Below are 17,852 nucleotides of genomic sequence, written 5' to 3' on the forward strand. Positions count from 1 at the left end.
GGAGCTGTGACGACATGGAGGACTTGAAGAAGCTCTGAGAATATGGACACTTGAAGGAGCTGCTATGGGATTTGGGGATTGGGGTGAGGGGGAAAGGGATGGGTCAGGTTGGCAAGGGGGCTGAGGGTTTGGTGGAGGGGGTTGATGCGTAATGTGAGCAGGGGTGGCAGTTCCTAGTTGTTGTTTTATTTAAAAAAGCAGTTATTCTATTGTAAGAAAACTTTGTACAAAATATGCAATGCCTTCTTAACTGTAATTTATAAGCACAATTCTGTTCAGTAATTGCATGCTCTTTTTTTATTCTGCATTCTGCTTTGGCTTTCACAGCTCAAGAGCTCCTTGTTTTTCCCCATCCTATATTGGTCTGAAAGTTTCAGTCCTGGGTTAGAAAGTCTAGCTTTTCATATTGAAAAGGGTTTTTTGTCTTTGAAGAGAACTAAGGAAGGATAAATGTTTTTTGAAATATTTGCTTTGCTTTGTTCTGCCTGTGAAGGCAATTCTTTATCACAATCAGCAGATGTGGGAGACAATGTAGGTTTGGAGACAGAGATTTCGGTTTTATGTGTCTTGTAAGGAAGTGAAGGCATCTCAGTTTGTTCCTCATAACTGACGTCTTTAAGCTTTGATAACAAAGGATGCTCTTGACGTGTTGCTGGTGGCATTTTACCTTCTTTATAATCACTGCTACCTTCATCAAGTTGATTGTTTGGAGCTTCTTGCAAATCACTCTCATTATCCATATGCACCTTATTGTTCATTTCAAGATTGATGTTGCTCTCCAGATGTGTGTTTCCAGTTTCAGGGGAAGTGGGGACGTTTGATGTGTTAGAGATAATGGTCACTTTGACAACATTTTTATGAAACGTTTTGCATTTGTTATTCTCCCACTCATTCCCAGTTTGCACTCCTTCCTCTTTTAGGCCCGCTGAGACCATGAGTGTATCTGGGATAAACATTTTCGTTGACTCACTGTTGCTTTCTGCTTTGAAATCTGCTCTCTGGTGCTGTGATTTTGTTCCATATACTTCCATGTCATTAGTTCTAGCTGGCATTTGAAGTTGTTTGGTGGTTATACACCCAGCGGCCTGAGATTTAGAAAGTGTGCTGCTGAACTGAACTGGAGATTTGAATCTATTTATGTCCTTTTCTGTCGGAATTTGGTGTCTACTTGATGGTGGAATTTCACCAAAGCTATGGGACTCCACAGCAACTAGATTTCTTTGTGCAGATTCAGTCTCTATAGCCCTTTTGTGCCCTTCCAATCCATCTTCCACTGTTAAGCTTTTATATTGTTGTTTTTGGAACTGCTTCGGATTCCTACCTTGCATTATATTCTCAGCAGTTTGCTGAAACTGCATATTATCATCTTTGGTGGCATTTTGCAAATTGAGCCCTTCTCTTTCAATAAAGAGAGCTTGAGAAAGACTGTGGTCTTTTTCCTGTGCTGCCATCATCAAAGAACTCTGGTGAAAGGCCAGGACTGCAGTTTCTGTAATATCTTCACTAAGCTCTTTAGAATTCACTGGTGCTGGAATGTTATTTGCTTCATTCTGCAAAACACTCAGTGAATGGTTGGGTGAAACAGCAATAGCTGAAACAATCATCCTTGAAGTTCCATTTGGTGAGAATAGAGATGAGCTCCTGGTGCAACTTTGAGCTTGTAAAAGCTTGGTGGGTGAAGTACCCTCAGCAATTGTCATGTGAGAAACACTCTTAGAAGGACAAGAGATGACTGTAACACCATCTGTACCATTTTCTTCAGGCAGTTTCCCAACAGATTCTCTAGAATAAATAATATCTTTGCTGCACTCTGAGATCTTTTGGGCAGCCACAGAATATTCTGATTCTGATTTTGTTTTTGTTCTCCTTCTTCTGTCTTCCCTCATGGAAGCATGTGGCAATTTTGCCTGTCGACAACTTGGGCACTGTTCTTTGTTTTCTTTGGGGAGAAGCTCTTCAGGCTGGATTCTTGCTTTTCTAAAAGGATGTAAATTTAACTTCACAGTTAGAGAATCCCGGCTTTTAGTTTTCATTTTATGCTTCTGGATGAATCCAATCAGTTTTTCCCCAGGTCCTGCAGAGGTGGGAGATGGTTTCCTTTCTTCATTTTTTGCTCTTGAATCACAGTGCAATCTCCTTCCCAGAGCAGGGGTGAGGTTTCCTTGAATACTCTTGCCTTGTCCTTTGTTCTCTGGGGATCTCACCCCACTTAAGCCACTTGTCACATCCACCCTCTTTATTGTTGCCAGGTCAGGTACATAAAAGCTAACACTCTTGGGCTGATACATTCTCTTGATTGCTGGCGATAACGACATCTCTTCATCAGTCATACAGGAACTGCCTGCTCTTTTGCTCTTAACTTCACTCTGTCCTTCATCCAACTTCACATTTTTGCCATGGTTCTGTTTTGTTTCTGTCGGGTAGTTGCGATATTTATCACAGCCTATGTATTTACAGATAAGGAAGTTGTCTAGCTGCGGAGAAATATTTTTGCTCCTTTCTAACGATCCACATGGATCATCCTGTCGCCATCCATGGCTTCCTAATGTTGCTTCTTTCACGCAGTGGTCCTTGGATTCCTCTGGTGTGTCAGGTGCTGATGACGAGGCTGTAATAAAATGCCTTTGCCTCAGCCTGTAAGGCTTTAAGCAGTCCTCATCCTCCTCGGTTTTGGATACAGACAGACATGACTCATTTGCTAAATGTTTTCCAAGCCCTTCTTTTGCCAAAACACACGCAGCTCTTGAATGTCTTCCACAGAATGTGTCACTTCTGATTCCTGTGAAACAGCAAACGTTGAAACTTAGCACATGCAGAGGAGTTCTCTTACACTGGCTAAACAGATGTTTGGAACACCTACATCGGGGGTGCCAAAAAGAAGAGGGCTTCCCTGCTTATGGGAAAATGCAAAACAACTAGCTAATGTCTCAGGCTCAGCAAAACATTTTTGCGTTGCAAAGCAATGGCTAATGTATTCTTTTGGAGTGGCCATTTTTTAAAAAATGAACTGAATAATGACTGATATGAAGACAACTTTGTTCTTGTTCTCTGTATAGAACTATACAGTCAATCAGTCATGTATGCTTCTGCAAGATAATTCTGTCAACACCATAATTTCTAAATATCCGAATTGAAGCTCTTGTGTTGACTGTGCAATTATTTATTTAGCACTGTAATACTAACATTGAAACCACATTCTCTGATCTTCTCTGCTTCCCTTCCCCTCATTTCCCAGCCTTCCTCCTGCACAACTCTTTCTTTTGTTGCATTTCACTTGATGAAAGCCACTCTGCTATCCTTATATGCCCCCTCTTGCTCCCCTCGCTTCCCCGTTTCTGGTTACTATCTACCCTGCCCTTATCCAGCCTCTAGATTTTTTTCCCCTCCACCCTCCACCCTCCTTTCTGGTTCTTTTGCTGGTACAGTCAAACAAAACGCTTTCTCTCAAACTATTAGCCAATTTCCTTTCTGAACTCTTGGCTCATGCTGCTGACCCTCACCATTTCCACTTTTTCCCTATTCCTTTTGAACATTCCCGCACCCACCACTTCCAGGCAGGCTTCAACCCTCTTCATTCCACTGAGCATGCCATCTTCACAATCACGATATTCTTGCTTCTCCCAAATGATCTCAGCTCAATCTTCTTCCTCTTTGACTTTACTGCTGCTTTTGATACAGCTGATCATTCTGCTTGGCTTGGCTTCTTTTTTTTGCCATAGGTAAAGGTAAAGGGACCCCTGACCACTAGGTCCAGTTGTGACCGACTCTGGGGTTGCGGTGTTCATCTCGCTTTATTGGCCGAGGGAGCCGGCGTACAGCATCCGGGTCATGTGGCCAGCATGACTAAGCCGCTTCTGGCGAACCAGAGCAGCACATGGAAATGACGTTTACCGTATTTTTCGTCCTATAGGGCGCACCGGCCCATAGGACGCACCTCGGTTTTTTTGGGGGGGGGGGAATGAATAAAAAAAAAATTATTTTCCCCCCAGCCGCGGCTGCCACCCCAAGCCTTCCGCATACCTGCCCGAAGCACGGGGCGCCCTCCGGAGGGCTCCCCGTGCTTCGGGCTGCAGGCTGCTGCCCGCAAGCCTTGTGAACCCACGGGAACTCCTGCCGGGCTTGCAAGGCTTGCGGATAGCTTCCTGAAGCCTGGAGAGCAAGAGGGATTGGTGCGCACCGATGCCTCTCGCTCTCCAGGCTTCAGCGAAAGCCTGCATTCGCCCCACAGGATGCACACACATTTCCCCTTCATTTTTGGAGGGGGAAAAGTGCGTCCTATGGGGCGAAAAATACGGTACCTTCCTGCCGGAGCGGTTCCTATTTATCTACTTGCACTTTGACGTGCTTTCGAACTGCTAGGTTGGCAGGAGCAGGGACTGAGCAATGGGAGCTCACCCCGTCACGGGGATTCGAACCGCCGATCTTCTGATCGGCAAGTCCTATCCTAGGCTCTGTGGTTTAACCCACAGCGCCATCCGCGTCCCTTTTTGCCATAGTTCTGTGCAGTTCTGACCTCAGTTGATTCTCTTCTAATCTCTCTTTCAGTGTTTCCTTCCCTAGCTGGGGTATCTTAGGGCTCTAACCTTAACCCTCTGCTAACACCTTTCTACATGCTCTTCCTGAGTGACTTCATCCTATCTCATACTTCAATGGCACCCTTCTCTACCCATCTGGTAATGACTGTAGTTTATTGAAAGAGCATTTGACAGCAGGTTTGATCCCTGGCATCTCTAGGTAGGGCTGAGAAGGATTCCTTGCCTGAAACCTTGGAGAGTCACTGCCAGTACTGAACTAGATAGACCAATGGTCTACAGGCCCTTCAAGTGTCCCTATTTTCCAGGGACAGACCTGGATTTAAAGAAGCCATCCCGGTTTCTGATTTGATCCTGGAATGTCCCACTTTTCCTTAGGACATCCCTATTTTCATTGGAGAAATGTTGGAGTTATGCAACCCCCAAGCCAAGGAGATGAGTAACTATACAACCTTTAGAAGACACCTGAGAGCAGCCCTGTATAGGGAGGTTTCTTAATGTTTAATGCTTTATTATGTTTTTATATGTGTTGGAAGCCACCCAGAGTGGCTGGGGCAACCCAATCAGATGGAATAGGGTGTCCCTATTTTCATCAGAGAAATGGAGGGTATGGACTCCCTTTAAGGCAGTTTCCTATTTTCCTACTCATATACTCCAGAATTTTCCACCTCCTTCTGATACTTCATCTCTGAGTGCCTTCCTAAGATGTACATTGGATGCCAACAGGAAGGCAGGATCGAGGAAGATCCTTGCACTGCCCCATGAGTTTGTTCTTCTTTCTCAGCAGGTACAATATCATTGCCACAGCCCCATAGCTCTCCCCCTCACTGCTATAGTAACCTTAGAACAGGAAGGCTATAATGTATCAGGAGCTAACAGTGGGCTTAGTTCTCATTCCCCAAACCTCAGACAGGGCACATTGGCATGGGAAATCATCACACCTGTGGCCTTTCTTGTTCTAATATTATGGAAGCAGCGAGGCGTGCTTCTATTGATCTGTGATAACTCTTCATGAGAGGGAGAGACTGGGGAATCATCAGTCAAAACAGAAGCGATGTCCAGTTCCCAGGAAAAAGAGCTCACCTTGATTCAGTTTGTGATGGTCCTCAGATCTTGTCGCCTGTGTGTCTTCCTCCCACTGCCCAAAGTTGTCTGGGCTTCTAACTCTCCTCTGGAATTGTTTTTGGCACAGTCCATCTGCTTCATTAGGCACAGCTGCATTCCCAGAAGACTCTGGAGGATAAGACTGTAGCAGTCTACAGTTAAGGCACAAGAAATGGTCATTTTTCATCTGTTCATTCTCCTTTTGAATGCTTCTGAGTGGCATTTTTAGGCCTGTGCACTTAGACTCTGCCTTTACTGTTGCTTGATGGCTATTTTCCTTTAAAAGTGGCGTTTCCCTGCCAGACCCCAACATGGACATGACCTTTATTTCATTTTCCCGAGTTAAGTGGCAGTTACAGTATCCCTTAGTGAGGTAATTTCTTGGCTCATGACCACACTGGGATTCATCTAGGGTTCTGCAACAGCAGTTTCCTGATGAGTGTTCATTTGCTTTGCCGTGTTGAAACTTCCTGTTAAAGAGGGCTAAAACTAGGCAGGTGAGACCAACACCTCCTGTGACAAATACAAGGTTTATCAAAGATGAAATCAGGTAAATTAAGGTAGAGCTCATTAGACATTAAACATACACATCAGAACATAATAATACAAAACCACTAAAGGGATAATCCTGCTATATGAGATTATTAAAATGTAGCAGAGGAGGGGGTAGAACAGGAATCCAATTAAATCCCCACACATTTTTATCTATATAATTCTATCATTCGGTGTCATCCGCAGCAATTATTCAAGGAGCAAATGCATTTGTAATGATTGGAGATACATCTGAGATCTCCTTAAAAGAGAAAAAGTACCTCTTGAAGACCTTTTTATGCCAACAGGCATTTGCAGATGTTTAAAATTGATTAGCCAGATGCTTTAATGATTATTTGTCTTTCTTTTTTTTAGTGGTATTATATTGTTGTACACCGGCCTGACATTTTATAATATGGTGATATAGAAATACTTTCATTGAATGAAAGTAAATAGCTGTAGATGGAAGCTTTATCTTTGAAATGACAGTAACTGCATTGCAGAAAAGTCTGATAGGACTCGGGTCATTTTTAGTTCATGAACTATTGTCTGCCACCATCCAATGAAAGGAGGTTAAGTCTCCAGAAGGGAAGTTAAAGGAAGTTTGTTCATTTAAGAACTATACCTATATGTTTTGCTTCATGAAACTAATAGTAGTTGCATGGAAGGCAATTTAGATCAGAAAACTTGTTCAGGTGGACAGCACAGAACACAGTGGCCCTGATCTGATTACGATCTCCCCTTTATATTTTTGTCTTATTGCTCTGTGTGCATAAGAGTGATCCAGTCACATTTCTCTTGCCTTCTCAAGTAGTTGCAAATTATAGCAGAAAAAAAATTTACTCCCCAATATTCTCAGAATTCTTTCTTTCAGATATTGACATTGAATGCTCATTAGGTAGCAGAATAATTAGCAAAAAAATTATTGATTTGGATGTCAGTTTTTGACATTTGGGTTTGAAATTTGACTTCAGTATCTGATATTTGACTTAGCAGTTGACAGCTTATGACATTTCATATTTGACATCTGCAAAACAAAAACAAAAACATTGAGAGATGCTGATTAGTTTGAAGAATATGGCTTTTGAAGTAAATGTCCACATTTTAAAAAATTGTAATATTTTGTAATTTTTGTGAAATTTTGTTTCTATGGGAATGCTAATTAACATGCTTGGCTGCAGTCTAATGGAGGGCATATTTAGATCGCAAAGGAAAATGGCTTTTTTAAAATGTCTGGGAAAATCTGGATGTAAGTCATGTCAGCAGACTAAAGAAAGCTCAACAACTTTTTTGTCCAGATTTGTCCAATTATGACTTTGTTTACAGCGGTCCTGGGAAGTCTAAATTCCTCCTCAATGTCATCCCATCCCAGCAGTTCTGCAGACCGCAAAATAAACCCTAGACTTGGGCTTTGTCTATGAGGCTCTGCACAAATACAAAATAAAATTCATTTAGAATAAAGACTATTATTGAATGAGGATAAATTGTTGGTTTGTTTGTTTGTTTTTTAAAAAAAACAGACTGAATTTTGGAGAATATTCTTCGGATCCTGAGAATTAAAAATCATAAACTGAGGTGGGATTGGAATCCAGATTCCTGGGGGCCAGACATAACGTTCTGTCCTCTGTACCACAATGCCATGGCAGTTGCCACCCACATGGGAAAATCAGGCATTCCTATACAATAGGGCTCATTGACCACTAGTCAGCTGATTGGCACTGTCATTAAGCCTCACTTGCAGAGGAATAACGAAAGCTTAAAAGTTAGCTCCCAGTTGTTTATTTGTAGCCACATTTTTGTAGTCACATCACGTAGGGCAGGTTGACATGGTTTGAGGAACATGGTCTTGTGGTCCAAGTTGGGGCCTGTGCAGGACCTTAGGCCTGTGGGGCAGAGTATCCTCACACCTGCTATATACATTAAGCCATGTCACGAGGTTATGTGAACCTTTTGAAACCCATTAGACACAGTATATGTTTTTCAGTAATGTAGGCTGTGAAGGAAGCAGCCCAAGCAGCGAGAAGGAAAATTTGAGGGCATTTTAACTGTCTAGGGAAATTCAGGCTGGTTGTATCTCGAACTGCTTTGGCATTCCAAATAAGAAGCTAGTAGAGTAACTGGTTCTCTTTGGCACCAGAGGAGAAATATCACTTATCAATTCATCCAGCAGCCTCCCTGTCTTGTTTTCATCTTGGCAGTCTCCCTTCCACTTACAACCTGTGCCTAACATTTCTTCGCTTGTGAAATGAAATGAGATCACAGCCTGAGGTGGTATAGCTTCAGGCAGTGGTATAGCTCCGGGCGAGACTTTCAACTCCAAGATATATTTTTATATGTTTCTGTCAGAAGGACAATGTATTGTTGGTTGAAGAGAACTCAGGGTCATCGCAAAAGTGCAATGGAGCCACCATTCCAAGATAAATAAATAATTTCTGGGACTAACAGTAAGCAGAATAGGTGTAAGGCATATTCTGGAAGGAAGAACAGTAGTTTGCATGTTGCTGCAGGCAAGGAAGAAACTAATTGCCCTCTCATTTCTAAGAGTCCCAGGCCTTGGAACACAAGAAGAAACACTCCTTTTTAAAAAGACAAAAGGAGGCACACGACTGAGCAATATGAACGGTGCCATCCTTGAAGCTGTGTCTTGAGGCTCAGGAGGCCTTAATGGTGTGCAGTGCCTTCCATCAGCTTCAGCTGGTGGCCCAGCTGTGCCCCTATCTGGACAAGAATAGCCTAACTTCTGTCGTCTATTCTCTAGTAACCTCTAGTTCAGATTACTGCAATGCATTTTACATAGGAGCTGCATCTGAAGACGGTTTGGAAACTTCAGCTGGTGAAGAATCTGGCAGCCAAGTTGCTCACTGGAGCAAGACGGTTTGAGCATATTACACCGGTCCTGGCCTGACCGGCTGCCAATTAGCTTGTGAGCCCAATTCAAAGTGCTGGTTTTGACCAGTGGTGTAGCGTGGGTTGCCAGCATGCAGGGCAAGGAAAGAATTGTGCCCCTTAACTGGTGCCTCCATGCAGTGCTACTGCTGCTGCCAGAAAGAGCAGTGGTGGGACATGGGTGTGTGCCTTCACCACTCCCACCACTGTGATTCTCACCATCTGCCCATCTCTGCCGGCAGGGGATGCTGTATGGCCAAGGGATGCAAGAGCCTGTCCTCTCCCAGCTCCTGTTCAGCATGCTGCTCACATGAGACAGAATGGGGAGCACCTCCAGTTGCGGCACCAGCTGCAGAGGCTTGTCCCTAAAAATGTGCCTCAGGCAATTGCTCTGGTAGCCCCTCGCCCATGTTACACTTTGATTTTGACCTATAAAGCCTTAAATGGCTCAGGACCACAATACTTCAAGGACCACCAGCTAGGTCTCCAGCTGTTTTGGGACTACAACTCCTATCATCCCTAGCTAGCAGGACCAGTGGTCAAAGAAGATGGGAATTGTAGTTCAAAAACAGCTAGAGACCCAAGTTTGGGAAACCCTGGACTCTAGATGATAGCTAATACACAGGAGATCTTACTTAGGACAAGGTGTGGGATTGGCTGGTTATCAGGTTCTCCATGACTATGATTTCTTGATTATTTTTTCATAAAATGGTTTAAAAGAAGGAGGATCTCGGAATAGATCAGGTGACAAATATGCTGGCAAGGGGTGGGGGTGCCATTACCTAGAAAGGAAAAAACAGCAACCAGTGCAACATCTCGTCCGTAGTTCCTCCTCCTGTTTTCTAAAATACCAGGAGGGTGTTTAAGTGCAGACTTACAGTTGACCTCCGTGAGCTCAAGCAGATTGGTCACTGATGGGTTTTCAGAAGCTCTGCAACTCACATTATCAGCGTTTCTGAGCATCCTTGATGAAGAATTGACGTATTTCCTTAGAAAGGAGGCTAGGTCGTGAAGTTTGCATGTGCAGTTCCATGAGTTCTGGTCTAAGCTTAGAAGACTTAATTGAGTGAGAGAGGAAAAGGTGTCAGGAATAATGGCTAGCCTGTTCCTTGAAAGGTCAATTTCCATCAGTTGGGCGAGGCCGTGGAAGGCTCTCTTTTCAATGGAGCTAATGAAATTGTTTGACAAATCTAGGATCCTGAGTTTGCCAAGCTTTGCCATCTCAAAGCTTTCCCCTGTGATGCTCATTAGTTGATTCCCATTTAAGTGGAGTCTAATAAGATCCTTTGTGCTCATAAACCAAATTCCACGAATGCGGCTCAAAATGTTGTTGCTTAACACTAGCACTTGCAGCTTTTGAAGTTCATGAAATGTGCTGTACGTGATAGAAGAGCTTGATATTTGGTTCTGGTCCAGAAGTAAAGTCTTCAGGGTTCTAAGTCCAAGAAAAGCATCATCTCTAATGGTTGTAATCCCATTAGCGCTGAGTCTTAGTAAAGTTGCATTGAACAGGAAGGACAGGTTAAACCCTTCTACTGAAGTGATACTTCCATCAGTAACAATCAAAGCTTTTGTGGATGCAGGAACAGCTATACGAAAGGAATAGAAATATAGTTAAGTTTCTATAGAGGTGCAGGCTTGCTCCTCGTAATCTTTGCTTGGATTTTAAGCAACTCATATTAATGGGGTTACGAATCAAAAGTTATTTTTCATTTGTTAAAAGAGAAAACTTCCCATTCTAATTTACAAAATACCTACTAGCGTTCTTGATATACAATTTATTGATACAAAGTATTGCTTTGATAAATTTTATTTATTTGTTTTGACAGTTTATGTGCTGCTTAATTACAATCATTATCTAGGGGCGTGCAATGAAAATAAAAAAAACCAGTTAAAAATATAAATTCAGAATTGAGTTAAAATTCTTGCTGGAATAAACGTGTCTTTAGTAGGCACTGGAAATTCAAGTTGCCTGACCTCAACTGGAAGGGAATTCCATGAAATGGGGCCCACAATATTGAATGCATCCATACATCTGAGTCATGGGGGACCACTAGGAGTAACTTCCCCTGAAGACCTCAGTGGTTGGACAGGGATATCAAGAATCTTGCATTCCTTGAGCTATCTTAGACTCAAGTTGTTAAGGACTTTGCAAATGAATACAAGTGCCTTGAACCTGGCCTTGTAACATATGGGCAACCAGTGCAAGCTTTTGAACACTGGAGTCATGTAGAGGGAATAGTTTTGTCCCCATCAACAGTCTGGTTGCTGATATATCTATATCATCTATATCTATGGATATAGTGTGTGTGTGTGTGTGTGTGTGTGTGTGTGTGTGTGTGTGTGTGTGTGTATGAGTCAGAGAGAGCATTAGAAGACAACTTAGGTCAGTGATGAAATACAGTGTGATAGGTCATTTGAGCAACCTGCTTTTACAATCAAATATCACTTTTTAAAGCAATATTTTATCATTTCAAAAGGGGGGAAAGGAAAAGGAGCATGTAGTTAATTACCTCTATCCTGTTGAAAGAGAAACTTACCGTATTTTTCGCTCTATAGGATGCACCAGACGATAAGACACACCTAGTTTTGAGGGGAGGAAAACAAGAAAAAAAATATTCTGAATCCCAGAAGCCAGAACAGCAAGAGGGATCTGGCTTCTGGGATAGCCTCTTGCTGTTCTGGCTTCTGGGATAGCCGCTGAAGCCTCTCCTGGGCAGCGGGATGAAGGCACCCCCTGCCCGGAAGAGGCTGCCCTCTGTCCCTTCCCCCATCTCCTGCAAGATCCGCGCGCTCTTAAAAGGGAGTGCGGCTCTTGGGGGCTTTTCTGGGAAATGTGGGAAGGGACAGAGCCACGCGCGAAGCCTCCGCAGGGCAGCAGGGAGCCTTCATCCCGCTGCCCTATGGAGGCTTTGGGGGCCTATCCAAAAGCCAGAATAGCTAGAGGGAGTGCTGCACAGCACTCCCTCTAGCTGGTCTAGCTTCGCGCGAAGCCTCTGCAGGGCACGGGGAGCCTTCATCCCGCTGCCCTGCGGAGGCTTTGCACAGCTAAGCCAGAAGCTAGAACAGCGAGAGGGAGCACTGCGAAACACTCCCTCTCCCTATTCTAGCTTCTGGCTTAGCCGCGCAGCCTGCATTCGCTCCATAAGACGCACACACATTTTCCCTTACTTTTTAGAAGGGAAAAAGTGTGTCTTATAGAGAGAAAAATACGGTATTTGGGGGCAGTTCATAAAGGCTATCCAAGGCTGCTCATCCCTAAGGCAAAAGTGCGCTAACCCCTGGAACAGATCCCAAGTGGATCTGCATCACAGGGCCCCAAATTCAACATTAAGTAGGAAGATGTTTGTATGCGTTGTCCTTATTTCATGCTTCAGAATGGAAAGGCAGGGCTCCACTCCTTTTCTGTTTCATTATTTTGCCGCATTGTATCTAGTGAATGCAATAAGAATGCAATAAGCATGGCATTCCGTGTGATCTTTCACTCCGGCTGTGGAGGGTAGAGCTTTAATGGCTTCATAAACTGACAGCACAATTCTGCACCAAGTGGCTGGAAGGTATACATCGCTGCAGAGGTGCATTGCCATCAAAACCCCATCTGGAGCATGCTGCTTGCATCCTGGATGCAGCCTATGACTGGAAAGCACCAATGAAAAAACTCATAGCAAAACAGCCCAGAATCTAATAATAATATAACCAGGTCAGACAAAGATGATGGAAAGAGTGGACTGCTTCCCTTAACTGGAGCGGCATGGATATGTGTTATGCCAGCACTCCAAGCTGCCTCTCTCAGCTGACTGCCATCATCAATCTCCCTGTCCTGCCTGGATTAAGTCACTGCCAGCTTGCCCTCTCCCAGCACCATGCTCACTCAGACAGTAGCTTAAATTCATCAAAAGCTTCATACAACACTCTTGTCGTTACCAGTATATTAATATTTTTTGGGGGTGGGGGGTTTACTGTGCTCCTGTGTGACAGATTTGTTCAAGAAACAGAAAACCATCTGTTCCACTAGATGTCAAAGTTAATGCATTGCTTATCACAATGATTTTTATGCTGTAATATGCAAAAAGATTTTCCCCGCCTCTCCACCTTTCTAATGGAAGTGAGAAACGAACAGCACTTTAACATAAGCATGCCGAGCAGGCAAGCTTCCCACATGCTGCTCAGCCACCGTGCCTCAATCCTGACCTGATGCACTCCTGCTATTACCAGCAAGGGCGTCCCCTGAGTAGCGACTGTCATTTGAGCTACCTCACCAATTTACTGATGCTAATGTTTATCTGTGCTGGGAAGTCATTTGTTGTTTTCCCTTTACAATATGGATTATTTTGCCTCGGGCGGTTGTAATAAACTTGACAGGGGGTCTGTTTTCTTATTGATGCCTTGGAGGATTTCCCATAGGGCTCTCATTAAGGCATCTGAATGCAGTCCCCCTGCTGTGGTATGTATTGCTTTTAATCAGGTCCCTCTATATGATAGAGATTAGCCCAGTCTTAGCTTACGTATCGTACAGTTGCTAAAATGACTGGCGGAAGACTACAGAGCCGCCATTAAACAAGTAGCACTTTTCGCAAGATAAAAGTTGATGTTATTATGGGTTATCATGACAACGCTGGCTACTGCGCCGCCACTTCAGCATATTAGCATGCGTGTACTAATTGAATGAGGCAGAATGGTTGCGAAAGTGTGCTTACGTTGCATCTGCCAATGTTAAAACAGATATGGTGATACATTTGTCACCGAGCAAAGTAACGCAGGCTTTAAAATAGCAAAGGCACAAGGGTAGTTAAGTACTGCTGGATTACTTGCAAATGAAATAGTTTAACTGCCGGATTCTATAACTTGCAATACCAGCACAGGTATGCTTGTGACAGCTGTTAACAATGTTACCTGATCTTAACATTCAATCCAGCACAAAGGTTTAAAGTGACGATTTGAGGCAATTGGCTAGAGGGCTAATCAGTATTCCCCCCCTCCCCCATGCAGCAGTACACTACAAGTTGTTGCCTGCAGGCCATCAATTACTTAAAAACACCAAAAGCTCTAATTTATTGTTTTTAACACTTTGTGAGATTTGCAATTTTAATTTCTCGCTGAAATGAAAAACCAAATAACAGAAAGCTTCTCAGTTTTTGCACATATTGAGCAGAGTCCATAAGTTTGGCAGCACCCAGCTGTGCTAAAACTCTTCAAGCACCAGCCTTTCAGCTGCCTTCTAGGACTTTTAACAGGAAGCAGCTAGCAATAGGTTCATTAGCCTTTTGCTATGGACTCTTCCTTGGGCTACATAGGGTTAGATTCCTCTTCATGCTTTGGTTCTATTCCCTTCCCTCCAGAAATTTCATCTCATCTCACTAGTCCTCATCCAAGTCTTCCATAACTTAATCCTAGGCTACTGCAGTGGTGTAGCTAGCTGCTTGAGCACCCTGGGCAGCACGCACACCCTGCGCCCAGGGCTGGGGCTAGCCACCCTTGGGAGCAGGGCAAGCCAACCATTGGGCGGGGTGAGCCAGGGTAGGCCACTCTGCATGGAGCCTTGCCGCAGCCTCCCCATCAGCTGTAGGGCGGCAGAGCCTGCAGATGCCTAAACCACTGTGTCACTCCCAGGAGAGACACATGGCTCGGGTGCTCTACACGCCCTGTGGTAAGTGCCTCCCCCTTCCGTGTGGTGCCCAGTGCCTCCCACCCCCTAAGTACGCCTCTGCGTAGTGTGAGTCGTTTTTTGCATATGCACCTCATTTGAGTTACTCCTTTCCTTGATGTACCTGCCTGTCATCCCGACCTTGCCTGACCCTTCCTCTGACCCATGGACTGAACTGTAAACTTGATTTTGAAATAGTTGTACTCAGCAAATCCCACTATTGTAGATCTATCCTTTCTTATTTCTGCTTAGTTCCTACAAGGTTCTGTCCAATCTTTCTTCTGCAAAGGCCAAATGCACTTGCTCTTGAAAGCCTAATATCAATGGCCTAATATCAAAATTGGTTATGAAATGTAGCCCAGAAGTTTAACATTACCCTTTTAAATGACTTCTGTGACTATTCAGAGATTCTTCCTAAAATAACTATGGCCTATGTGACACAATCTTGATCCTCATTAATTGAAACAATTATATATGACTTTATATGTATCATAGCATTCCCACTTGAAATGGAATGGAATTCTTTTGACATTGCTTTTGACTACCTCCAAAGCACAACTTTGAATGAGAACACATGGGCATTGAGCAGCAAGCAAAGAAACACTCCCATTATTCCCTGGAAACCACCGACTTTCACACAGCTTTCAATTACAATGTGGTTTAATTAAATTGGCATCAATTCTTCCACGTAGAACAGCCTTCAAAGTCAGGGAATTCATCTTGCAAAGTGGGAGCTTAATTTGTATTGATTTTGATTAGAGTTTAAAATCATTGGGCCTCTACTATCCTCACAGCCAAATTAGCCTCTCATTAAAAGCCAAAGTAGACTCGATGGCGACTGTGGGCAAAGCACTTGCCTGTGTAAGTGTCCCATGAATCACCATCAGGTATAAATGCATTTAACACTTGAGTCGGTTTGTGTTTAGAGGAGTTAGCATGCCACTGCTAGCTACGTTGTCCAGGCCAACAGCTCTGCACACAGATAAGCTGACTCATGCGTTAAGTACATTTACACATGGTAAGGCATTTGAGGAATGTTTAACATAGGCATGCACCATCCTCCCTGTTTTCGGCCCAATATGACTTTGAAAACAGTTGTTCTGACCATGTCCTGCCTTGGTTTCATAGCCTTCCATGCTCCCCTAAGACGGCTGAGGGAGACATACAGCAAGGGGAGGGGGGGGCTGTAACCTTCCAAATGAATTTTGGTTGCAGTTCTCGCCACCCCTGATCTTGGGCCATGCTAGCTGGGACTGAAGGTAGTTTGAGTCCAACAACATCTGGAGGTCCCCATCCTTGACAGAGAGGTTGCTTGACTCAGGGACGAACCTTCAGCATCTCCTCACATGCCTTCCCAGCTTGAGGACAAGGCCTAAATACCACCTGTACCTTGAATCTCCCATTAAACACCTACTGAGTATTTAGCTACGAGCTTAATGTAGAGCCAATGCTTCAAAGCTTTTCTAGGAAGAGAGACTTTCACTGGCATTTTTGTTATGGGAGTAGGATGGCAGCAAAGGAGATCATCACAAAACCCAGGAAGTTACTGCATTTATTTACATTTGGCGTCACATTTGGGTCCCTTAATTTTTTCTTCCTCATATGCCAAATGGGAACAGTATAGCCAGGGAAAAGGATTATTGGTTTTGTGGGTCATTTTATATTATTTTAATAACTATTAGGTTAGGGTTTTTTTTTCTGCTGATGGCAATAAGCAAATTTTCCTTTCCTAAGAATCAGCAGTACTTTGCTTTAAATTTGTTAATCAGGTGTCTTATTAAATTGTTGACTTAAACAAGCAATACATAATGAACACAGGCATTGTATCTTGTTAGCATTTCCACAGCTCATTTAACTCCAAGAGAAGAAAAAGCATACTTTCTTTCAGAATTATAATGCACTTTATGATGCTAATCTGTATCATTGGTACATCACTTAATCTTGCTAATGCTGAAGGGTTCCTTGGCAGGGTTAGAAGGCAATTGATAGCTCATTCAGCCAGTGGACAGCTTGAACTTTGCACAAAATGTGGATAAAACTTATTAAAATGATCTATTTTGTTTTTCTTAAAGCGTTTGGCTGAGTGAAATGACTCTGTTCTCGGTAACAAAGGTTTTCAATTACCTCTGAAGGGCTTGGAATAGTTTGGATAAGGCCTCTAGGCAAAGAGAAATGAAACAATGCTATCACTCTCCAGTCAAAATGTGAAAGGCTAGCTCTCTGAAAGTTTACCTCGCAGCAGCAGGCACAAGAAGCAGTCAATACAATTACAGCTGTGCTGTGTGAGCTTACAGTATAGAATAAATATCAGTTCTCTGTAAGTGTCTTACTTAGTTACCTAGTATATATGTTAATCCTTGACACAGAGTAATATCTTCAGAGCATACCACGCAGGAAGGAGGGCAGGATGCGGTTAACTGAATCATCATAGCAAGCAGACTGAGCAATGCACCTAAAAGGGACGAAAAAAGGGCACATGTACATATATCTGTATACACACACATGCACACATATCTTGGCCCTGACTTTTTAATATTGTTATTCATGACTTAATTGTAATTAAGCAGTGAACCCATTAATATTGTTATTCATGACTTAATTGTAATTAAGCAGTGAACCCATCACTTTTCAAAGAATCACACTTGTTTAAAAGTCAGAATTGTGATTCTTCCATTTTTGTTTTCATTTATAAGAAACACATTTAGCACCCTGTCTAATTTGGCCCTTAAATGAGTCTGTGTTTGGGACGCTTTGTAAGCATCATACATGCTGCTTAAGTTGTTACAAGTGATAGCTTCACTTTAGGGGGGCGGGTTGAGGTGCTGGATCCCTAAACCTTGAAGCTGTAATTTCATCCATCTGAGAAGGTCCTCTTTTCAAAGAGTTGTGGGAGGCAAGGAAAAGACACAGAATGGTAAGAAATGGAATGGTAAGAAAGCATTCAGTATGGCTCCTACAGTTCAGCTTAGATACCAAGTTAAGGAAGTTCATGGAGGCGAAGCTTTTTATCACAGCCCTCAGCACCTTTGTACTATGACCCTGCCCCATATTCCTTAGAGAGACTCACCAACCCTCCAGCATGGCTGTAGGGTTCCTTAAGTTAACTTGCCTTAGGATCCAAGCCAGTACCTTTTAGAAATTGGAAGTGTATGGCT

At 43.3% G+C, this 17,852-nt stretch overlaps 2 protein-coding genes across 2 annotated transcripts in view; one reads left to right on the forward strand and one right to left on the reverse strand.

The window, feature by feature from the left end:
* LOC309344276 (serine/threonine-protein kinase TNNI3K) overlaps positions 1-17,852 on the forward strand; it is a 138,567-nt gene that overhangs the window by 105,006 nt on the left and 15,709 nt on the right. The gene's annotated exons all lie outside the window — the stretch shown is intronic.
* On the reverse strand, positions 402-17,778 carry LRRC53 (leucine rich repeat containing 53; the record flags this gene model as incomplete). Its single annotated transcript, XM_081866484.1, has 6 exons — positions 402-2,779; positions 5,616-6,202; positions 7,454-7,592; positions 9,836-10,642; positions 17,085-17,149; positions 17,765-17,778. The coding sequence occupies 6 exons, from the start codon at positions 17,776-17,778 to the stop codon at positions 402-404; spliced, it is 3,990 nt and encodes a 1,329-aa protein (XP_081722610.1).

Source organism: Podarcis erhardii (assembly GCF_964252035.2).
Source record: "Podarcis erhardii genome assembly, chromosome: 6".
Taxonomy (NCBI): Eukaryota; Metazoa; Chordata; class Lepidosauria; order Squamata; family Lacertidae; genus Podarcis; species Podarcis erhardii.